Source organism: Antechinus flavipes, chromosome 2 (assembly GCF_016432865.1).
Source record: "Antechinus flavipes isolate AdamAnt ecotype Samford, QLD, Australia chromosome 2, AdamAnt_v2, whole genome shotgun sequence".
NCBI classification, from domain to species: domain Eukaryota; kingdom Metazoa; phylum Chordata; class Mammalia; order Dasyuromorphia; family Dasyuridae; genus Antechinus; species Antechinus flavipes.
In genome coordinates, this window is record NC_067399.1 from 371,257,735 (window position 1) to 371,283,589 (window position 25,855).

At 33.4% G+C, this 25,855-nt stretch overlaps 1 protein-coding gene across 6 annotated transcripts in view; it reads right to left on the reverse strand.

The window, feature by feature from the left end:
• MARK3 (microtubule affinity regulating kinase 3) overlaps positions 1 to 25,855 on the reverse strand; it is a 120,017-nt gene that overhangs the window by 21,286 nt on the left and 72,876 nt on the right. For all 6 annotated transcript variants that reach the window (XM_051978314.1, XM_051978313.1, XM_051978311.1 and 3 more), the window contains exons 7-12: positions 8,156 to 8,212; positions 6,607 to 6,843; positions 6,296 to 6,415; positions 4,599 to 4,698; positions 4,159 to 4,271; positions 3,529 to 3,682 (exon numbers count right to left, since the gene is read on the reverse strand). In XM_051978314.1, the coding sequence (XP_051834274.1) occupies positions 3,529 to 3,682; positions 4,159 to 4,271; positions 4,599 to 4,698; positions 6,296 to 6,415; positions 6,607 to 6,843; positions 8,156 to 8,212 (781 nt within the window). The remainder of the gene's footprint in view (positions 1 to 3,528; positions 3,683 to 4,158; positions 4,272 to 4,598; positions 4,699 to 6,295; positions 6,416 to 6,606; positions 6,844 to 8,155; positions 8,213 to 25,855) is intronic.

Consider the following 25,855-nt stretch of genomic DNA (forward strand, 5'->3'; position numbering starts at 1 on the left):
TAAAAGCCTATACTTAGATTTTGGGGTATTTTTGTTTTTAAACTCACTTGGCTAAACACCTTTGGACTGGACACCATCAAATCCCCAGGAACCTCATCATTTTGTGAGATTGCATCAGCCTGCTACTTCATGAGTACCATTACTCCCCCCTGCCCTTTTGATTGCAAGGCTTTTTTTTCCTTTTCAGTTCTTCTTGTGTGTTGTCTTTTCTCTTTTTGACTTAAAGCTCTTATAAGAAAAGACTTTCTTTTTCATATCTATATCCCTAGTTATTTAGCACACTGCCTGACACATAGCTGGTGCTTAACAGATGTTTACTGACTGACTGCTTTCTTTCCAGCCTATAAGCCAGAAATATCAGCATTCCTAAAGGCCTACCCTCCTTTCTCAGCTTGTGAAACAACTTGTGCTCTGGGAAGCAATTGTACAGAAGAGCTGATTAAATTTTGTCAATTTTCTATTAAGTTTGTTTCAAAATGTTATTTAAAAAAAATATATATATATATATATATATATGATATTCTCTTTTAGACTAAAAGCTCTGTGAAGGTAGGATTGTTATAAAATTATATAATAAAAAATACAGATTAAAAAATATCAAGATGACAAGAAACAATGATATATGTGGGAAGAACACTGGACTATCACAAGGCCATGGTTCAGGTTCAGGTTTTGCCCTCAAATTCACTATTGACCTTGGGAAGATCACTTCACTATTTTGTTAATTTTTTTTTCTTCTGAAAAGCAAAAAGGTTATTTCAGAAGATCTTCTAAGCTCCAATTCAATTTAACAAACATTTATTCAATGCCTTTTTAGATGCAAGAAACTGTGCCAGATGCTAGAAATAAAAAATGTCAATATAACACATACCATACTCTTAAGATGCTTACAATTTGATGGGAGGAAAAATATGAATACATAAGTAACTATGATGTTACAAAGAGTGCAGCATAAGTAAAAATGCTATAAAAATTTGGGGGAAGAGATCAATTTCACTTGTGAGCCAGGTTCCGTTAACTTTATAAAAGAGTTGATCAAGAAGTGACAGATGTTGGGAGGTGTAAGGGGAGACCATTTTTGTAACAGAATAGCCAAACCAAAAAGAGGAGATTCAAAACAAGAATGGAACAAAGAACTGTCCTTTTTTGGCTAAAATATATGAAAGAGGACTGGTAGAAGACAAAGTTGAAAACCTAAATTTGAGCAAGAAAGTGATTGAGTCTTGAATGTGGCTCAGAAGTTTTATTTTAGTTGAGAGGGGTAGGGAGAAGTAAGGTAAGGGAAAAGATTCAAAATTCAGACAATGTAGTTCTGGCAAAGATTTAACCACAAGGGCCAAGAACCAGGAGAAAATGTCCAAATTTTTATAAAAAGTGTTCGTGTCCTTATAAGATGATGAGTAATATTTATGTTGCATTTAGACAAGGAAATTGTACACACATTATAGTTTGACTTTTTTTTTTTTGGAAAGGGGGGAAGGGAGATATCTTAATTAATCCTGAAATACCCATACAATCATTTTTTCAGTATCATTAAAATTATAAATATATAGTATAATCAACTGCTTCTTTGCTTGTAGAGCATGTTAGATACTATACAAAATTAACTTGAATATATTTGGTCCCTTCCTCTCAGGAGCTAAGACTGAAAACACTTAAAGCACATAAAAAGACTAATCTATATACAAGAGCAAAATATTAAACAAAAAAATGCTTTTATCAAATACAGTTTTCTGAACTCCAATCCTGAATAACCAAGTATTGATAAGACATTTCAACTGAATATTCTGAAAGCACATCAAACTCATCAAGTCAAAACAGAAATCATCTTTGTCCCAAAATCCACTTCTCTAATGAACTTCCTCTTTTAAAAAAAATCCTTTCACAGCTTGTGAAGCATGAACAAATCTTCATTTTCCCTCATCACATATATCTAAACAATTGCAGTGTTTCTGCCATCTATTCTCTTCTTTCCACTGAGAGACAGTATTTTAATTTAGGACTTCATCACCTATCATCTGTATGTGTATATAAGTCTATGTTTATATATAAGCCTGAGGGATGATATACATTTACACTTATAAACATGAGATCATATAATAACACATAATAATACGATAGCTATTTTATTAAAACTATAATACACATAGCTTCCACCCTTAAAGATGTTTTTCTTTCCAAACCATTCTCTACACAGCTGTCAAAAGTAACATTTGTAAAACATACCATGTTACTCCTCTGCTCATGAATACCAGCAACTCTCCATTACCTCTAGGACCAAATACAGCTCCATTGGTATTTAAGACTTTCATAACTTGGCTCCAACCTACCTTTCTAGGCTTATTAAACATTAATTCCATTTACAAATATTCCAGTCTAGCCAAAGTGATCTTGCTATTCTTCACATAAAACATTCTATCTTCTCTCTAAGTTCCTCTGAAAAGGCATTCCTTCTATTTAGGATACTTAATTTCCTTCAAAGCCCAACTAAAATGCAATTTCCTTTTATAATGTCAATTCCTGATCATCTTGCTTTTCACAAAACCATTCTCTTTTCATTTTCCTTATGCCTATATATGTATTATGTAGATACTATTTTCCTCAATGGAATGTAAGCTTCTTGAGGTCAGAAGAGTATTTCATTTAGGTTTTTATTTCACCAGTTCCTACTACAGTGCCTTGTAACTTAAAGTAACTTTAAAAATGAAAGGAGATGGCTTTTGGAAGAGTTATTCATGAAACATTAACCAGGGAGGACAGCCATACATTTGACCTCTTAAATATTATTAGGGAGATTTCCTATATGATTAAATCTATTTATGCAGAAGTCACCCAGACACATAAATAGCTGAGAAATTCAGAAACCTAAATCATGTAACTTGGGTTATAAGCATTATATAGAACTTCTATTCACATATGTCAAATATCTCTAATTTCATCAGTGCAATTATTTTGTCTACTGATAAGAGATTTCAGTTCCCTCCAAAAATTAGAAGATAAGTGTTCCTGACTGGTATGGCCAAAAAAAAGATGAGAATGGATAGCCAACCTTATAATGACATGCCTTACAACTTGCATAGATTGATCCTCAGACAGCAGGTCCATCTGCTGCTGTCACCAAATTTAAGACACTTCAGGTAATGGAACCTTTCTGAGCTTTAGTTGTTTGGGGACAGCTTTTGAGAATCTAGAATTCATTTCTATAATCCACATCAGGACCTTATTAGAATACATAGGAACTCACATATAAAAAGAAAAAGGCACCTGGCTAGGTAGTGAGGTAAAATTTTTGTAACATTTTATATGGCCAATGGTCATGATTAGTCTTCCTGTTTTAAAAAGGAAAAGCAAAGAATATTCTTCATCCTATATCAGATTGCTTGCTGTTTTGGAGAGGGAGAAGGGAAAGAGAAAAATTTGGAACACAAGGTGTTTGTAGAGATAAATGTTGAAAACTATTTGCATGTATTTAGAAAAATAAAATACCATTAAAAAAAAAAAAGAATATTCTTCACTATTATCACTCACCATGATCACTATATCGTCTTTGCTTCTGGCTTGAAGAAATGCTTCTTTGGACTTTGTGGTGAGGAGATTGTCCCGTGCTATTATTAAGATCACTGCTTGGCCTAACCTTAGCAAGTGAAAGATTGCTGCTGGAACTTGAATCACTAGCATCCAGCTAGGAAAAAATTGAAAAAGAACAACATACATACAAATACAAATGATTTATTAAAACATAAACTTGAACCTCACATAATACAGCTCTTTTAGTGAGATGTTTAAATCATAGCTGAAAATTCAAGTTACAGACAAAATATTTATGTTGGTCATTCAAAAGTAAAAAAAAAGAAGGGTATAATATACTTTTCCAAAATATGCTGCCAAAAGCAGAAAACAAATACATTTGTTAAATATACATTATTCTCATAATCAGCTAAATATATGAAATTGTTTTTAAATATTAGTTGTAGATATTTCAAGAAAGCAAAGATTAAGACAATGTCCAATGTTAAGAGCTATTGCCTTGAAAAATCCAACTAATTAAAAAGGAATAATAATAGGCATGGGATTTGAAATGACTACTATTTGCATGTAAAAAAATTTACCAAACTAAAATAAAAATCACAATACATATCTTCAGCTTTCCTTTCTTACCTCTGATGATTTTCTGCCCAACAACAAATATGTGGCTGTGATTTCATCATATTTCATTTTACTAAGAGATTCTTGAATTTCTTCTTGTGAATATCCCATTCCCACCATAATATCTAAAAGGGTACAAGATAATTTATATGATAAAATATTTTGTTTCAGGATAAAAATGTTCTCTTGACTTAAAAAGACTATACGTTTTCTTAAAATGAATGCATATTTAACCAGTTATTCTAGTTAGCTGTTGCTAATGCAGTTCACATTATGTTCCTGAATGTCAGTAACATACAACATATCTATAAACATATAATATAAATAAACACGCACTCCCTCACCCACACCAAAAATCATATTTTCAGATAATCATTCTGGGACTACAGTCCATCCCCACATTCACACAAAGACAAAGACACAGACAGAGACACCAACCCAAACAAAATTACCTATTCTTTTCTGGTCTGAGATGTCTAGTTCTGGTTCTACAAATGGTTTAAGTTCATCTTCTTCATGCCCTGCATTGATCCACCTGTCCTTCATGATTTGCTACAAAAAAGTGAACTACAGATTAGCATTCAAAAGGAGAAGAGTTAAAAAACAAAAACAAAATCACAGTAGTACTTCAATTACTTCATTATCCATAAGGTCTCTGGAATTCTAAAGTTCTATTTCCATTACATAAAACTCAAGAGGAAAATGCTTTATACTTTCTTAATCTGCCATTCTTTCAAAAGTATTTTGTATAGGAAGCTCCAAAACCATCTGCCTTGACCATGGATCTTATATACAACATATGCTCCAGACTCTACCTTTAGGCTTCTGGGCAGGTAAAAAACACAACTTCCTAAGATGGCCCATTCTACCTTCAAATGGTAGAACTGTGGGCTCTCTACTACCTTTGAAGTAAAGTAGAATGACAGTCTTTAGAAGAAGAAAGCTATCATACCTCCTTTATGTCTTCTACTCTAAGATAAACACCTTTGGCTTCTTTTGTTGCTTGTTATATGGATGATCTTTGCCATCTTGGATATGCTCTCGCTTATCAATGCTTTCTCCAAAATATGTGTCCAGAAATGAAGATAATAGCAGATCAAGCGTTACCCAGCGCTGAGTAAAGTGTGACCATTGCCATGTAAGACATTATGCTTCTCTTAAAGTAGCCTTAAGAATGAGTTAGTTTGGGGGTGGGGTAGATTTAATGTGATCCTTGTTTTTCTTTGCTTTTTTGTTGTTGTTCCCATATAATAAGGCTGATTCCCCCTGAGGTTGTAGTACACTAAACCCCCAGAGTTTTCAAATATGTTACTGATTAACCATGAATACTACCTTTATCTTGTATTGCTGATTATTTTGTAAAGTTGATATTTTCTTTAATCCAATAAATTTAAATCTATTAATTTAGTTTACTATATTTGATTTGATGTTCAAGCCTAGTGAGATTTTTTTTCTGATTTTATCTGGATTGGTTATTTCACCTGGTTATCAATTTCAATGAGCATGGTATCTACACCTTTATCCAACTTATTGATAAAAATATTAGATAGACAAGTTCAAGAAAAAAAAAAAAATCCCTGGGATAATCTCTTGAAGATTGCTTTTACATAGTGGATACCGAGCCAGTAAAGAATCTTTAGGTCTAACCAGTTTATAATTCATCTCAACTCTACTAGTGTCCAGTCTATATCTATCCAACTTGTCCACAAGAATAGTATGAAAGAGTCTCTTAACTTAAAAAAAACAACAACACAAAAATCTAGGTAAATTTAGCAACAGTATTTTCTTGGTGCTATTAGTTTGAGTTATCCCATCAAAAAAAAGAAACGAAGTTAGTTTGGCATAACCTGATTTTGCTGCAGTCATGTGGCTTTTTGTGACTTCCACTTCCTTTCTTTAAATGTTTACTACCTATTATCTTAATATTTCTAGAATACTGCAAAAAACTGAAGTTAAGCTCATTAGCTTATTATTTGCTAACTCAACTCTTCCCTTTTTGAAAATCAAAATATATTGGCTTTTCTCTGGTCCTTTTAAATACCTCAAGTTGAAAGTCTTCATAAATAAATTATTTTGGACAAGTTAAGCAAAACTCTAAAAATACTACAAAGAACATTCATTTCCTATGTTTTTCATTTTGGCAAATTACCTCTAGTGTGCCTCTTTTGGTTGGATTTAGCACCAGGAAACGTTTGAGGAGATTTTCACAATCCGTGGACATGTAGAAAGGAATTCTGTATTTCCCTCTTAATACTCTCTCTCTCAGTTCCTTTAGAGAGATCAGATTGAAAGAATGGTAAATCAATGACTGGTTAAAAGGATAATACATTATTACAGTATTTCAATTTTACAACTATTTAGCTTATATAAACTTTTTTTTTATTATTATTTTGGTGATATTTGGCAACATCACTAATTTTGATGAAATTTTAATAGTAAAAATGAAATTACTTTATATACCTTTAGGTTTTGTCCATCAAAAGGAAGAGAACCACTCACAAGAGTGTAAAGAATAACACCCAAACTCCAAACATCCACTTCAGGTCCATCGTATTTTTTTCCTTGGAAGAGTTCTGGAGCTGCATATGGAGGACTGCCACAAAATGTGTCCAATTTATTTCCAACAGTAAATTCATTACTAAAACCAAAATCTGCTATTTTAATGTTCATATCTGCATCAAGTAAAAGATTTTCAGCCTAGAAGAAAAACATTGAGGAAAAATGAGAGTCTTAATAAATAGTACAATTACTGATATAAGTAATTTAGAATAAAGTCTTTTTAGTGATGATCTATAAGTCAGTAACAAAGATTGATTAAATATATACTAGGCATTAGACACTATGACAAGTACTGAGGTTACAAAGAAAAGCTAAAAAATTGTCTCTACTGTCAAGAAACTCACAGTCTAAGGGGAAGACAACATGCTAATAACTAAGTACAAACTATGTTGTTTTAGTTGCATCCAACTTTGTGATCCCCTTGTTTTTTTTTTTTTTTTTTTTAGTAAAGACAATGGAGTATTTTGCCATTCCTGTAGCCAGCTCATTTTATAGAAGAAGAAATTAAAGCAAACAGGATTAAATGATTTATCCAGGGTCACACAGTTAGTAGAATCTGATGACAAATTTGAATTTAGTGTTCTATCCACTGTGCTACTTAATTGCTTCATTAAAAAAAAAAAAAAAGCTATAAACAAGCTATACAGATAGAATACATTGGTAATAACTTCAGAAAGAAGGCATTCTAAAGATTTAATGAAGAAGCCTTTCTAAAAATAAGTAGTACACCAGAATTTATGCTTTTATGTCACAAAACATCATTGATTTAAATTCATTCCTTACCAGTTTAAACTTCAGACAATTATTATAAAATTTTTTTGTAGAACTCTGACAAACTGAATTTTGTTTATACATTGATAAAACTTTAAAATATTTATTTGCCTTACGTTCAGAGTAAAGTAAAAATACTTATAAAAAAAAAGTTGTTGGCTTTTTGCCCATGCCAAATACATTTCTATTCCATTAGTCTTCAACCTATAGAAAAGACAAAAGTTGAAGAGTATAACGTGATTTACTGTCTCTCTCTCCAACATGTCCTTAAGGAATTAACTGGATATAGAGAAAGAATTAGCCTCTCAATTCTTGATGGCTTTGCTTATGAAGAAAAACAGGTACCTGAACAATGTTAATTTCAATAACAGGCAAGTCTTGTCAAAATAAAGTTAGGTAGTTGTTTATTGAGCTAATATCAAATAATGACTACAAACTATATGATCAGTACATAAATACTTAACATAATTTCTTTTTTTTGGAAACACTTTCCATAGTGCCTTAAAATGACTAAAATGGCACTTATAATTATCAACACATAAATTAAATTTCTTATTTAAAAATAATGTTTAAGTGGCAATTTACTTTTTATTAGCACAATTAGGAAAGATAATCAATGTACCAATATATTTCACTCAAAGCCTCACTCAGTAGTCAAATACTATTTATTTTTACTTACTTTAAGATCCCTGTGAACAATATGCTTTTGGTGGCAGTACTGCACTGCTGATACTATCTGGATGGCAGAAAAAAAAAAAGCTTGGTTAAATTATCACTGAAGATGAGATTAATAATTAATAAGTCAATACTTACAGTTTAAACATTATTATACCTTTGCAATTCTGTATTTCCCTCTTAATTTTACATAATACCAAACATATCTTTTTATATACTAATATATAATAATAGTGTAATATACTAATACTAAAACTAATAAGAAAACTTTATATAATACTAAATATATCATCTGATCTTTCAAAAAATAGTATTTTTATGTTATTCTTTTGAGATATCTAAATCTATGTCTAATTATATTAAATTTAACCTATTAGTCTATAAGTTTTTCTTCTCTCTACTACTAGTCTCCTTACTCCTAAGTGAAGCCATTTCTAGTATTGTCATTAAACTTCCAGTTCAATCTGAACTGGTGATAGCTACTTGGAGAAAGTTTGTCCTCCTTATGGCTCCAGTGATGACTTTAAGAAGACATGCTTACTTCTTCAGTAATAATTAAAAACACATATCTTTATATCTTTGGTTTTTTTCTCTTGTTTACTTTTGAGGCAATTAGGAACTCAGTGACTTGCTCAGGGTCACATAGCTATTAAGTGTCTGAGGCCAAATTTGAATTCAAGTCTTTCTGATTCTGGGATTGGTGCTCTTTTTTCCTTATATTTTTGTAAATATTTCTTTAAGACTGGAAATGCAATCATTATCCTGATTGCATAGATGAGAAAACTGAGGATCAGAGGAGTAAAGTGACTTACTCAAGGCTGGAGTCAAGGCTCCAATCAATTCTATGACAATGAAATACACTGAGATCTTTTGAGGGACCCTGAAGTAAACTGTGTCCCCTTGGGGGCGGGGGAGACTCTCAAGACCCTGAAAAAAGCTTGCAAACTCCCAGTTAAGTGGTCTCATTCAATTGGAGATCTTGGTCAATCACCCTCCATAGAATTGCCACAAACAACTCTCATTGGCTCAAACTTCCAATTAAGTACTCATTCAATTTTAAATTGAATTGAAGTCTCTCAGGAGTTGCCCTTCCCCCCTCAAGGCCAAAGATCAAAGCAAGCCCCAATGTATCTAGGGCTACATGCCCAGATATCTTTTGTAGATGTCTTAACAGACCATGCCCATTGGTGAAAACATTCTCTTCTCAGTATTAACCTCTGCTATATTCCTAACAGGACCTTTTGCCTACTAAAGAAGTCTGTCTTCCTAGCAAGCTGGCTTCTCAGTGCCAACAAATCCCTTTTTGTTACACAGATTTCAGGTTTGCGAATGCTTTCACAAGGGACCTGCGCCTCTGACTAGAGGGGATTTCCCAACCTCATCATTTGCACCTCATCAACAAGTCTAGTATTCTTTGGACTAAATTTTTTTCTCTTCACTGATGCCTTTAGTTTTCAGGCAGATAGCTCTAGAATGCCTAAATCAGACGATCCACATTATTCCTAAACTGAGGATGAAATGACTAACCTTCTGGTTTTCGTCTTGGTTACCACATGAACAATACTTATATTAAAAAATAAATGATCCCAATTATAACTATTATTAGAAAAATCACATTAACTTTTGTTGGCAAAAATCAGTGAATTGGACAATTTACTTTTAAAAACTGGATAAAGTATACTTTTGTCTTTACTTATCACTTATTTTTCATTCTCTACCTTCCATTCCCAGAAAATCATCCTTTAAAGTATAAAATTGGGATAAAAAGCAAGCAAAACAAACCAATGTGCTGAAAAAAGATTAATGTTGAGATTTCTAGTTGAGCAGTAGGCAGACTGGATAAAAAAAAATTCAATATAAATCTGACATTTGTACAGATTAGATAATAAATTCTAATAAGAAACTATAAATTACTTCTTCCATTCCAAAACTGCACCCAACTCCCCTCATCCCCTCAAAAACAACAACAACAACAGGGAAGTCAGTAGCAAGCTTCAGTAAGGATTGAGACAGAGCCCAGGGATTATACTAGAAGGGGAAGTGGAGGGAGAACTGGAATAATAAGATATCTTATACAAGAAAATGGAAGATACTCCATAGTGTGAATTTCCATTCTAATGGTTCTAAATTATCCTGACATATTATAGTGCACTCTGAAGATCCATCACTCTGAAACTAGGTAATCTACTGTGAGACACAGCAAGAATGACCTCAATCAACCCTTAAAAACATAGCAGGGGCCAAAAAGCTCCACTTAAGGAACCTGGAGAGTTAAGAAAGAGCTGGAGTTGAAATCTAGGCTCAGGCAAGTCACTTGACCCATTTGTTATTAGTTTCCTCAACTACAAAACGAGGATAATAATCATATCTATGTCACATAGTTGTTGTGAAGATCAAATGAGATGAGATTTGTAAAAAGAATTTAGTACTGGAAATTACTGATATATGCTTATTTCTTTCTCTCCTCCCCTGAGGAACTGAGGAAAGTTTACTTTTGTTCCTATTTCTTTCATTTACAATGCTGTCATCATGTATTTTTTCTAGTTCTGCTTAATTCACATAAATCTTCTCTGTATTCTTCGTTATCATTTCTTATAGAGCAATAAGATTCCTATACATTCATGATCTATTATGATTTGCTCAGTCATTTCCCCATTCAATGTGTATTTACTTTGTTTCCAAATATTTACTTGAACAAAAAGTGAAGCTATAAATATTTTGGAGTATGTGAGGAGGTTTATTTATTTATTTTTAAATCATTTACTTCTTTGAGCTGTATGCCTAGTAATGGCAGACTCTCTGGGTCAAAAGGGCACGGGTAGTTTAGTCACTTTCTTGGCCAAATTCCAACTATTTTCCAGAATAGCTAGACTAAATTCACAACTCTACCAACAAAGCATTAGTATGTCACCTACTCATAGTGTTGATGAGGTGCTAGAATTGAGGGTAAGAGATCCCCTCTGGTTGATGTATCTGCGGAAAAAACCCAAAGTCTATGGCAAAAGGGGATTTACTTGCATAAAAAGAAAGCTTTCTTAGTGGGCAAAGAATCCTGATAGGATAGTTTTGCAAAATGTCTGGGTATACAGCTAGATATATTGAGGCTGCTTTGATCTTTGGCCTCAAATGGGGAGGGAGGGAAAAGGGGGACTTATCACTGGATGAATCTAGGAGACTGATTTTCAATTCAATTCAATTCAAAATTGAATGAGATCCCTTATCTTGGGGGTTTCCTTCATGGACATGAGGGTGTGCCCCTTCTAGGGAAGAGTTTGAGATCCCAATCACCTTTCCCCTACAGATTAAAGGGAACACAATTCACATCAGGGCCTCTTCAACCCTTCCCCCTCAAAAGATCTCAGTTTATGTCAGTGCAGTATAACTAAAAATACACTGGAACAGAAACAAAGACATCTGGGTTTCAGTCCTGGCTCTGCATGGCCATCAGTCATTTGGGGCATCAGTTCTCTTCTACAAAATAAAGGGATTGGATTAAATGATCTCTAAGATACAATCTGATCTAAAACTGTGTTCTAAAGAAAAATATCCCTGTCAGGAAATATTTTTGCTAAGTTATATAAATTAGCAGCCAATTTTTCTTCAATACCCATGATGTATCGATTTCAAGTAATCGAAACATATCAATCTAAGAAAAACTGGGAATGTAACCCTGCAACAGAAAGACATATAAAGCACTCCTAAGTAAAATAACAGGTCAAATAATTGCTATCACCTCAACAATCAGAGAGAGAGGCTAGAAAACATAAGTCTAAGAGTTCATAATATGCCCTGTTTGATTACTAGCTCTGCATCCAAACTGATCCTTGCAGGCATCATCAAGGGAAACATTCCTCATGGAGAATGGACGCAGCACTCTCACTATCAACACCAACTGCAATCAATGGCTAAGTCTATGCTCTGTTGTGATAGTTCTTTAGGTCCCAGAACCAAACCCCTGTGGAAAGGAGGCCAATCAAATGCTGATTCACAAGGTGGGCAAGCCAGCCTAGGTAAGCCAGCAAAACAACCTAACAAAGACAGAAGGTGGCAGCATACACCAGCTAACTCAAACCACCACCTCCAAAGCCAAATGAAAACAGTCCAGGCTCAAGAGTGAATAGATGAGCCCTCCCAGTTTAGCACCCCCTATAACTTCCAAAGCCATCATCTAAGAAGTTCTTGTAGAGATAAGCTCTGGCCAACACTTCTGCTGGTGCTACAGGCAACACCTTCTTAGCAGCCAGTGCTTTAAAGACTAGAAGAAAGATGTCACCAAACTCCCTGGCACTGTTAAATGGTTCAATATAAAACATGGATTTGGCTTTATCAATGCAAATAATATTAAAGAACATCTATTACTACTTAGGTAACACAGGGATAGACTGCCAGGCCTGGAGTCAGGAAACTTTATTTTCCTGAGTTCAAATCTGACTTCAGCCACTTCTGACCTATGTGATCTTGGGCAAAGCAAGTTTCCCTCAGTTTCCTCATCTGTAAAATGAGCTAGAGATAGCTCTGCCAAGAAAATTTCAAATGAGGCCACAAAAAATTCAACATGACTGAAGAATTACAAATTACCATGTACTTTGCGGATATCCTTTAAAGACCATGAAACTTTCCATTTAAATTATACCTGAAAACTCATATTTGCGTTCTCTCCGTACAAGTCTCGATGTGAGCTCCTTGAGAGAAGGGATTATCTTAACTTTTGTAATCTCAAATAAACTTGTGAAAAAATAAATTTTTATATACATATATATGTATACAAACACATACAAATATATGTTTTGCTGAGGCAATTGAGGTTAAGTGACTTGCCCAGGATCACACAGCTAGGAAGTATTAAGTGTCTGAGGTTACATTTGAACTCAGGTCCTTCTGACTTCAAGGCTGGTGTTCCATCCACTGCACCGCTCCCCCTTCCCTCTACCCCCTACCCCAATAAGTTTACCTTAAAAAAAAAAAAAAAAAACACCTCTAACTTTTCCCATTGTATTTCTCTTTTCTCTCCCTTCTCAGAAAACTTTACAATAAAGAAAAAAAAAAGATAAAACAACTATTTAATTTAAGCAAGACTAATCAAACAGTTCAATTCCAAAATTAACATTCTATATCCATGCTTCTCCACTACTGCCAAGAAAGAAGGTACTTCTTAATAACTCCTCTTGAGGATTAAGTCTGGTCATTTAATTTCACAGCATTCAGATTCAATTGCTTTGTTCAGTTCTTTCCATATTCTCTGCAATAGTCAGTGGGAATGTAATTTTCCTGGTTTTATTTATTTTACTTTGTACCAGTGAAGTCTTTCTATGATTCTCTGTATTCATTATTCACTATTACTTATTTGTTATTCACTATTTCTTATAGTCTGTGTCATCTGTATACTATATAATTTGTTTACTCATTCTCCAATTGACAGGTATATGCCTTAGTTTCTAGTTTTTTGCAATTGAACAGTATTACTACTTTGGCATAATTCTAAATTGCTTTTCATAATGAATTTACCACTCTACCAAATCGTGTTACTAATTCTTAACTTTATACAGTTATATATCTATAACTTAATAGGGGGCTCTTAAATACACATACTTAACAGCATATTCAGAGAAAACAATTTCCTTAGGCTTTGCCTCAGTATGAAAGAATAGGTTTCAAGCAGAACTTGAACTGGGTTCAACATAGGAATGATTCCTAAGTTAGGTCTTTACAATGCAATATCATTATTTTATTTCAAGTGAATTTCTAGAATGTTAGTTATATTTAGTTATACGTATAAGCATTTTAGAATAAAACATTCATTTATTCAGCACTCACTGAATACCTATGTGCAACGCACTATGAGGACTTTGATCTGACAGCCATTGTCCTTATGAAATTTGTAATCTAGAAGATATATAATCACAATTCAAGGAAAAATGTGATGTGAGGAAGAGATATATATCAAGGTACTCTGGGGATAAGGATGAAATTTTTTCTTTTCTGAATCTGGTTCCTCATTTGTAAGATGAGGCGACAAGAAAAGACAATCTATAATGATGTTTCCAACTTTAAATCTAGAATTTTGTTGAGGATGGAAGGAGGAATCAAGGAAAGCTCTATGGAAAAGATTACAAGTTACCTAAACTTTGAAGAATGAGTTAGAGATCTGTAGCCTATAGTGTATGTGAAAGAAAAGAAGAGGGACCAGAGAAGAAAAGATACACACACACAACACATATACACAAAACTATCCAGCATTTGCAATCTTGCATAGGTATAGAAGAAATGAGCCCCCTCCACATCAACATGAGAATTTAAAGCATGACTTCAATGAAGATTATTATTTACTACAATTTAATGAAATAAGTAGGTTTCCAACCAAAACACCTTATACACATCATTTAATCTTCAAAACCCTCAGAGAGATTAGTATTTTCACAATTTCATAAGAAAATATGAAGAAAATGATATAGAAAAAGGTCATCTTACGCATGGTTAGTTAAGAGTCTGGATTTGAGTACATAATTTTAAAGAAAATAGAGGAATTCTGAAAAAAAACAAAAAAACCAAAATTCAATCACTGGGCTAAAGCACAGAATACAAGAACAATTAGTGGCAGATTAAAAGATCACACTGGAAGAGCACAACTCCTGAATTTCATCCAACTGGGAACTACTCAATGTTTCTGTATTTCTGATCTTATCATTCAAAACTGCCATCTGCAAAATTATCAGTGTTTCTTAATTGATAAATCTGAAAAGCCTTCTTAGTTCTCACCCTCTTCATTTAATATTCTACCTCTTCTTCTCTTTAGGTTTCCCTCACACTTCCCTTGTAATTCTTCTTCTCTCATCCTTTAAGTCTCAGACTTTTAAAATCTTCACTGCTGACTTAACATCCATAGAAGAGTTTTATTTCCCTAGTCCTCACCTAAAATTTTGACTATTTCCAAAGCTCTGTATAGATCCTTTTTTGCTACATTTCTACCTCAGTGACCTTACTTGCCCTCATGGGTTTAACGATCATCTTGAGTCAAATGACTCACAGATCTGTATATTCTTCTGGGACTTTCAATCCTATGTGACTAATAGCCAGTCTTATGTCATCAATCAACATCATCAAATTATAAATCATGGAGATACAATGTTTAAAACTAAACTCACTGTATTTCTCTTCCTATTCATCCTACTTCCATTTTTTTCTATTTCTGCCAAAGGCATTATTATCCTAGACACTTCTACCTCCTACATTTTTAGTCAATTGTCAAATCTTGTCATCTCTTCACATTCTAAGTCCTTCTTACTCAGTCTACACCTTAGTTCAAGCCCTCATCACCTCCCTGTCTACCCTATTTTAGAAGTTTTCTAAAATGCTCCTTGCCTCAAATTGTCCCTATTCTAATTCATCCTCAACATAGTAGTCAAAATGATTTTCTTTAATGCATAGATATGACCATATCATTACTGAGTTCAGACTCAATACTGGAACTTTAGAATTAAATGTAAATTTGTTTGGCTTTAAAGCCCCTTCATAACCTGGTCTTCTCTTTGTGGACTCAATCAGAGCATCACTCTTTTTCTTGTACCTGACAGTCCAGAAAGATTCTTTCTTGGTTCTAATAAAATGGCAATTTATCTCCCCATCTGTGCTTTTGAACTGGTCTCTCCACCCAGAATGTGATCCTCCTATTTTCAGCTTTACAAAAAGCCTGCTTGTGAGATACAATTTAAACATTATTTTCTACACCCTCTTACAATACTTCATCACCTTACTCCCTGTTATCTTATACTTAGCCATCATGTACTCATTCTGTATATACAGAGGAGGTTTCAAACGGTTTAGGGAGGTAGGTGACACAGAAGATTTGAGTATGTCGTCAAGAAGCACATGTGTTCAAATCCTGCCTCAAACATTTTCATGCTACATGACCCTCAGAAATCATTTAACCTATCTGCCTTAATCTACTGGAAAAGGAAGTGGCAAACCACTCCAGCATCTTTATTGAAAAAATCCCATAGATGGTATTGGTATGCTATGGTATACAGTATCACACAGAGTCTGATGCAACCAAATGACTAACAACAAAAACTTTGGTGCTGTGTTAACTTAAAAAGGAAAACTTTAATAACTTAAAACTCCATCAAAGTTTTTAGGACACGATGCATGTATATGTCTCTGTCAAATATATAAATCTTGATAATAATCCTTACTATCTCTTAATTCTTATGAAAGTGGCTGGCATTTAAGGGTTTGTTGTTGAGTATCAATGCAATGATAAATCAGCAAAATTAACAATTTGAAAAATGAAATGCCTTCAAAAGAGTTTGGAGGGGAATAAAATGAAGGAAGGAAAAGAACGAAAGAGAAAAAAAAGAGACTAATTGCAGAGCAATACTTCTATTTAAAAAGTTGAAGAGGCAAAATTTTCAAAAAACATAGTGAATATAAAATATAGGAATTATCTTTTGTGAGGATGATGATGTGTGTTAAAATTAACATGAGAAAAATACTCATGAAATTATTTATCATATTAGAAATTCAAAGTGATAAAACTTTAAAGTATGATATTAAGTGTCAAGTGTCTGAGGCTGAATGTAAACTCAAGTTCTCCTGACTCTAGGGTTGGCACTCTAATCACTGCACCATTTTACTGCCCCTGTCTCAGAAACTCTTGAGGATCCATAGATGACACTGAGAAATAGGATAAAAGGAACTGACAAAGATCATCATAAAATACATTCTTTAATACAGTAATCAAAGAGTAGGAACAGCCAGTTCTTGAAGTGAATAAAAATAATACTTAAAATTGTTTACCTTCTTTATTAATCAAAGAAAATTCAATTTAAAACAACTCTGATAACTATTTTCCCCTTATTAAATATCACAAAATTAAAAGCTGATGGGGATGCCAGGAAATAAGTACATGATTATATAGATTAATAATATCTAATATTCATATAGCATTTACTGTGCTAAGTGCTTTCCAATGATCTCAACTTAATTCTCACATCAAAAAGAAAAAAGAGAGAAAACAAAATGCAAGCAAACAACAAAATGAGTATTTTCATACTATGTTGTGATTCACATTCAGTCCCCACAGTTCTCTCTGGGTGCAGATGGCTCTATGATAAGTCCATTAGAATTGCCCTGAATGAACCTTGCTGTTGAAAAGAGCCAAGTCTATCAGAATTGATCATCATGTAGTCTTGCTGTTCCTATGTATGATGCTCTCTTGGTTCTACTGTGAGGCCAAATTTAAAACTGAACTCAGCTCTTTGTTATTCCAGGGCCTTATCAAATGCCTCAATTTTTAAAAATCTTTGCACAAAGTATAAACTTTAGGAAATATGAGCTAAATTTATTGAAAGTGACATAGAATTATATAACAACTACGAAACAAAAGTTACCTCAGTGATTCTTCTATTAGGAAGGAGTATGGGTGAGGAAACTGTCAAGCATGACTTTCTGCTTTGAAGACCAAGTTCAAGTGCCATTTTTTCCTGCTCCTTCCCATTTTTAATTGTCCTTCTGTACCTAACTTGTACTTGTTTTATATTGCACTACCATCCCTTACACTCGTTTCCCTCAACAGGCTATAAGCTTTTTGAGACAAATTATTTTTTCTTAAATTGCTAAGTACAGCATTTCATTTGTATCAAGTGTTTAATAAATGCTTATTGGTTAAATACGCATTTCTGTTATTTCTTGTTTTGTCACATCACTGGCTTATCTCCTATTATTCTCTGGTAACATCCATTACACTCTTTCTTTTGCAGTTCCTCACTGGTAAAACACTGCAGTCTACTTATGTCCACTGTGTACCTCTCCAACTATCTTCTTGGTAACTCTGAACCTTACTTCTTGAGATAATATTGTTCTAGGTATTTCACTCATATAATAGTTACAATTCTGGGTGTCTTTGTATAAAGGTTATAATGAGATAAAAGATTTAGAGAAGGAAAAGATCAAAAGATTACAAAAAAGATCAACTGTCTCATTTTAAAGTTGAGAAAATTGAGATTCAAGGAGATTTAAGTTATTTGGTGCAGGTCAACCAAGACTAAGCATCAGATTGAATATTTGAAATGACATCTTCTGATTGCAAGGAGAGCACTCTTTGTATTGTATTTCTGAAAGAGCTTTCATTAAAAGCAATATATAATAGTTCTTTGAGGGAATCTAGACTTCTTCCTCCTTTTCAATTATGGAGTTGATTCATTGTTCACGATAAATACTTAAATTCCAATGGGCTGTGCCTGCAAGTGAAAATTGTAGACAATAGGTATTGTACATTCACTTGGACTTTCCTATAATAGTTAGGCTTTCCTAATAATTAGGCTTCGTTCTTCTGAGTCAGTATCAGTTTCATTTTTCTAAGTGATTTTTAGTTTCACATTAAAGGTTCTGAAATGTTCTTGTGCTTTTTGCAGTCTGAACATAAAGAGAAACATCTGGAGGACTTCATCATCTCCACCACCTGAACTACTCCAAAGATAGTATTAAATACCTTAGGCAGATAGGCAAATTTATGTTTTTCTGTTTTAAACTTCACATCACACTTAGATAGTGAAAGTTAGGCGCTCCTCCCCCCATGATGTTACATTATATCTTATAAAAATGTTTAATGATTTTAGATATAAGTATGGAAGAAAAATTCTTAGAGATTTCAAGATGATATTTTGCTTTATGGATCAGACTTTTTTTTCAGCCAACAAATTACAAGTGTAGTGGAATTTTTTTGTTCTTTAAATCTTTCAGGCAGAGTACTGTAAAAATGTGGTGTGTTATAGAATATTATTTGTTAAAGATTACTTTTCCTCTTCTCATATCTTTATCAAAGATTTCACTGTATCTACATTATTTTCATAAAATTTCTTTAGAGACTTGAAAGTAGGCATATAGAATAGAATCAGTGATTTAAAAAAAAAAAAGTTATAATCACTAAGTTCTAAGATTTTTTCCAGGGCTTTGGTATCTTCCTGCTTTTTCAGATCTTCTGAAAACTGATCTCTAAATCCCTTAAAGTTGTCAGTTTCTCATATAGACCTCTCTTTTCTGTATGATTAATTAGTCTACTTTAGTTGTTAATCCCATGGTTTTTTCCCCTTTAGAACTTTTTCTATTTTTTCATATATTAAAAGACTAACACTAGAATACGTATACAATGGCTCCACTGTAATTGAATTTTGAACATTCTTCACATATCTTTCCTATCTCTTTATTTCTGTTACATTCTTACTTGCCCTTCTGATGTTTTAATTGTCTTTCATCAAGCCTTTGGTAACTTGTTTTTCTTCAGCCCTGTCCCACTCTGCTTTGCAATCTTTTTATGCTTTACAATACTGATCACCTATGTACTCTGCAATCCTGTGACACTGATCTCCTTGCAGTTCTTTTCACAATATAGTCCCCATGTTTAAACTTCAGGCATGTTCACTAGCTATATTCCATAAGTAGAATGCTCTCTCTTCCTGTCTATAACAAAGCATCTTAAACTATGGATTGTGATCCCTTAAATTGTGGATAATGGGGTCTCAAAATTATAATTTATTATCAGTATATGTTTGATTTTTATATTTATTTTATATATCTATATATCCAGGGTCATAATAGAAATTTCTTGGAGACTTGAACAGAAAAAGTTTAAGAAGCCCTGATCTATACTACCCGAGTTTTCAAATTCCTTCAAATCCCACATAAAGATTGGAAATTTTCCCTGATCTCTCTTAATGCCTTCTCTTTTGATTACTTCCAAATCCTTTATGTAGATTGTTGGTACATAGTTCCATTATACTGTGAATTCCTTGAGAGAATGTGTCTTTTTGTATCTGTACCATTCAACAAAGTCCAAGCCTGAATGTTTACTGACCAGAGGCAATACTGTTTATACTTTTCTAGCCACAATCTTCCTCCATATGAACTTTCAAATGGATTTATACTCAACAGTTATTGCTTTTGGTTGTCTTATCTGCCAAGGAGAGAAAGTGCTGATGAAGTTTCTAGGCTTTTCTGGCTTTCTCATTGTGGCAACTGATTTATTCTGCTTCTACATCTTTAGGAAAGAATAGTGGTCTGTGTTGATAATTGTTGTTTTCTCCATCTCCTATTTTGCAGTATCAACTATCTTTAAAAAGATCAGGAGAAAACTGCTTCAATTACACTACATTACCATCTCATTTTTATTCTGTATTCTAGAATGACAATCATTTTTTGAACTTTGCTCAAACACAACAAGTTTGTAAAATACAGCTGAATCAGAAATAATTGTTTCTCAGAAATAATAAAAACACCAGTAATAAATATCTATTTCCCATCAAAATATAAGCAATTTTATTTCTTGCAAGTTTTTATCATGAACCCCATAATATGAGATGATCAAATGCTCTATTATAAATGTCATATTGATAACAGATTCCACAATAAAATCAAATTAACCAATTCTTTTATTTTTCTTTTCAAAGAGAAGTTGTAATTCATCCTTCTATTCAGGGAGAATTTCCTTTTGTTTTTCTTTCACTTATAGGGAAGTGAGTTTATCAATATTGATAGCGATCTTGATACTGAGTTTCTCCAGTTATATCTTTACTTAGTAACTTTAAATTTTAAGCACCGGATAAGCTAATGTTGATATAATATAAAAACCGATTCTTAATACTTTCTGTCTACTTTTCTAATCACTGACAATGTAGAAGCAGAAAGAGGTTGAATAAAAACCAGGGGTCATTTTATATTCTTCTTTGTTTAACAGACTGCCATGGTTAAAGTATTCATTTCAAAGTGTTAAATCTATTACTTAGTAATAAACCTCTGTGTTCATGTAGATAGGTCTCTGGAAAACAGGCAGTCTATTGCCAAGACAGTATTCAAAGACTTTCTAGCACCGTGGAACCTGGCAGATCTTGGTCCTCTCATGGGTTCAGCTTTTGAAAGCTGCAAACAAAACTTTCAGAAAAACTGTAAAGGTGTAGCAATGAGAAAAGAAGGCTAATAATAAAGGATAGAAAGCAATTATAAAAGTTAACAGATGAATATTCTAAGACACAAATGAAAAGAGAATATCTCATTGATCAGAAAAGAACATGGGCTACAATAATAAGTAGTTACTAGTGACTCTCATGAGAGCCAATTCAACACAACTTTGAGGACTGAACAGCAAGAAAGAATTAAAGAAGTAAATGGAGACACTGTAAACCAGGGGTATCAAAGAGAAAAGACATGGGTATGGAGCACTAAACCAGACTTAATGTCCCTGCTGCAAACTGTATATTGACCAGGAAAAAGCACACATATTTATATAATTCTTTTTTTTTTTTAAATGAATACACCAACACAGTAAAATCAGATAGTGAAGAGATGAATAATTTGGATAATTTCTAAGTACAGATGGAGTATTCTCAGAGAGCAAGAGACTGAAGTTGTGAGTGAGAGGGAGCAATGACAGCACAAGGTTATAGAGACAGTAGGAATACATTTAGGCTTAGAAAGTAGTACTTTGGTTTAATAATACCTTATATTTATATAGTACTTAACAAGAAAGGTAGTTGAGTGAAAACTGTTATTGACTCTTTAAGGGAAAAAACTGGGGGAAGGGGAAGACATATTTTAGAAATAAACTTGTTAGTTTCAGTGTTATCATTTACAAATTTGTAAATACCTTCAGTTACCTCTTCCCCTCAAACAATCCCCCCTCCAAAAACAAAAAACAACAACAACAACAACAACACACACACACACACACACACACACACACTCTCAATCAAAACAATTCACTTCAAGGAACAGAAAAGGTGATAGGAATTGCTAAATGTCAACAAGAGGCCCAGAAGGTCACAAGAATACCAAATTATCTAGTCAGTATAACCCTAGTTAAACTAAAGCAGCCGATACTCAAACACAGCAAAAATAATACAGGAGGACATCAAGTGTGCTTTCCAAATGGGACTGATATGTGTAGGCCTCTGATATTGTGGGCCTGATGATATTATAACTAGAGTAAATAAGTACAGAAATAGAACACTCTGAATGAATAAGTGGCATCTGGAGGGGAGTAAGATCAGCTTCAGTGAATAAGAAAGTTTTGTATTTCTTGGGAGGAATTTTAAGTTGTTTTCTCTTAAATTATATTATATTCCATGGCTGCTAGAAAAAGCATTTGGACCAATAAAGCAATTATACAAATCATGTTAATTCTGACCCTAGAAATCCATTACAGAGGAAAAAATATCAACAACAGCAGAAATTTAGAGGTGGAATAAGTTTTTGTTAAATTGATAAAATTTCCAATGCATTTATTTCAAAAGCAGAATGTTTGAAAAATGATCAAAAACAGTAAGTACATTTATATATACAGACCAATAAAAGATTTATTAAGCATTTACAATGTGCCAATCTGGCAGGTAGATGGCACAACAGATAAAAATCCAGGCCTGAAGAAAGGAAGACATTTCTCCTGAGTTTCTTGATCCCAAACTTACTAGCTGTGGGACCCTGCACAAATCACTTAGATCTGTCTATCTCACTTTCCTCACCTTTAAAATGAACTGGAGAAGATAATGGCAAACCACTCCAATATCATTGTTAAGAAAGCCCCAAATGAAGAGTCAGACACAATTGAACTATGTGCCAAGCACTGTGAAGTGCTAAGGTTAACACACACACACACAGAGACACACACACACCCCCTCCAAGACTTCAGGAGGGGTAGGCAGTAGCAAGTTCCAGTGATCCTTAAAATTTGCCCAGGAGTCTACAAAGTCTAGAAGCCTAGAAGACCTTACAAGGAAGCCTCAGGAAAAACAGCAAGCTCTCTTGGTTATCTATATCAAAGGAAGGAAGAGAACTGGTTACTCACTCTCATTCATCTACCATCACATGAACACTTAAGCAGCCTGGATGAGTTCTAAGCAGCCCATCTGGGCAGGGATCAGGGGTATAGTCAAAAGGATCATCAGAGTGAAGATCTAAGGTTAGAGTAAAAAAAAAATGCAGCAGTCAATTGGACCATTCTATAATACTTTCTAATGATACCTGGTAAGCTTGAAATAAAGAAAGCAGATAGTCAAGTTTATCCAGGGTTACAGATTGGCAAGGTAGAACACTGGAAGTTCAAGGTATTGATGGATTCTAGGATTTATTCTAAGGACATCTCCTAAAAGGTGGTATAATAGAAAAAATATTTGACTAGGAAAACAGATGGCCTGGGCTTTACTTCAATTCATTTTACTGGTTTCAGCCCATTGCTCTGGTTTTATTAGAATCTTCTTCATTTCTTTCTGTCCATCTGAAAGGCAGACCATCTAATTTAATGATACTATACTCAAAGGTATCTAAACTATTATATGTGATTTATATTTTTAAGAACTGAATAATTGTTCAATATTTTAGCCACTGACAAAACAAATCATGTCATTTGAGAAATAACAAAAAGTACAAATATAATAACATTACCTCTCCTTCAAAACAACCAAAAACTCTCTACCCTTAGTGGCTGTAAGGCTAAAGAATCAACAAATTGGAGCTAAGAGAGTTTCAAGTGTAGATTTTTAGTTGCCTCTTGTCATATTTTGCTTTCTTATGTATGTGTGTATATTGTTTTCCCAAAAGAACATAAGCTCTTTGAGAGCAGGAATTGTTTTGCTTGCATCTCCAATACTTTGCATAGAGCTTGGTACAAAATCAATTAAATGCTTGATGTGTGAATGAATTCCTCTTTATCCTTTTATTTCAAAAGGCCAAAGTTAACAAAAAACACCTAACCAGACAATCAAGAGTGGGGAAAAAAGCTAACTGATTTGAGAAATCTTTGGGTTTGATTGCCTAGTCTTTAAGAACTAAGAAAAGGAAAAAGGCTGGACAAAACCATCATTTCATGAAATGCATAGGATAATAGAATTAGAATTACTAGCAATCTTAGAAGTTTATCAGGTCCATTCCCATCTGACAGTTTAACCCAGAAAGGATAAATAATTCCAAGATCACAATGGCAGTGAGAGAACACAGATTTGAATCTAGATGTTTTCCATATTATAGTTTTATCTTTTTAAGTTTTATATATTTAATTTTAGTATTAACCTACTTGACAACTTATTTTCAAACCCTACTTTAGCCACTCAAAATTTTCAGCAGTAGTATAGAGTCCTGGACATGTGGTCAGGAAAGAGTTGAGCCTGAATTTTAATTCTGACATTTATGATCTGTGTGATTATGGTAAGTCTCCTTTAATCTAGGTTTCCTCACCTGTAAGATGAGAGAAAGGATACCTGCAGTATCTACCTCATAGAGTTTTTGAGGGCCAGACAAGAAAGCATACAGAGAACTAATATCTTTGATGATCTAGGAAAGATCTTCTGAAAGCAAAAATGTTAGTGTATAACTGACAAAATGGAATAAGACTGTCTCGCTACTATTATACTCTAACAATTATACCACCAAGAGCTAGCATCATATAGCAATTTAAGGAAATTGACATACAGAAAGGATGTGACTACTTGGTCCTACATTTAGAAGGTGGCAGAGTCAAGATGATAAAGTAGGTAGAGCATTGTACTTGGAGTCAAGAAGACTCACATTCAAATCCAGTCACTAATATTTACTAGCTACATGACTGTAGGAAAGTAATTTAACCTTGGCCTCAGTTTCCTCATCGGTAAAATGGGGATTTTAAAAAAGCACCTACCATCTAGGGAAGTTGAACATAAAATAATAATTGCTAATTATGATAGCAATATTTTTAAATTCTGAATTTAGTGTAGTTTCCACTATTTTTTAACTACTTCACCTAGAAAAAAGAAACAGTTAACTATAGGTGAAAACATATGGGTTTTGGTCCCAATTCTGTGGCTTGTTTTGTAGCTTCAGGCAAATGATAAACCAAGTCCTGTATATGTTTTATCATAAAATAGAGAAAATCATTGTGTCTAATTCATAGGAATATTGTAAGAGGTATGGAGTAAAATAAAAGAGGTCTTCTACATCCATATTTACTTTAAAGGAAGTGCCTGAGAAGCCATTATAAAAAACTCTGGGTTGGAGTTTGAAAATCCTTAATTTAGTTATTGAATTATATACATCTTTTCTAACTCCTAACAATTGCACAATTCAAAGACGCAATTATTTAGAGCTAGATAAAGCACATAAAAATTCAAGAGAAAAATTGTTACAAAGATAATGGCAATATATATTTCGGGGAGATCAAAGGAAAACAAAATCTGAAACAATTACTTTAACATTCTATACCTTGGCACACAAATGGAAAAATGAAATTATACGATCCCGAAATTTTCATCCAGGGAGCATTTTAAAGAATAATTCTCTTACTGTGTGACCCTGGACAAGTCACTTAACACCCGGTTGCTAAAAAAAAAACAACCGAATAATTCTCCTTTGTGCAACAAAGCAGTTCAGATGTTAAGAGCCAATCCCAAATGATTAAATTTTGCGCATTTTCAAAGTTTGCATGATAACTATAAAATTATGTTCTCCTGGGAGAACATACTGGCTGCAAATGATAATCCTGTTCATCAAAGCAAATTTTTATAACTATACACACAATCAGATACTGTTAGTCTGAATAGTTCTTAGGCAATAAGGAATTTTAGTAGCCATCTAGATTCAATCCTTTCTTTTCACATCTCTATGTAACATGTCTAATCCTAGCTTCTTCAGCTAGGATTTAAGTCCTTTAGAAAGATTTAGGGAACAGTCACACAATGAGAAAATGGATTCC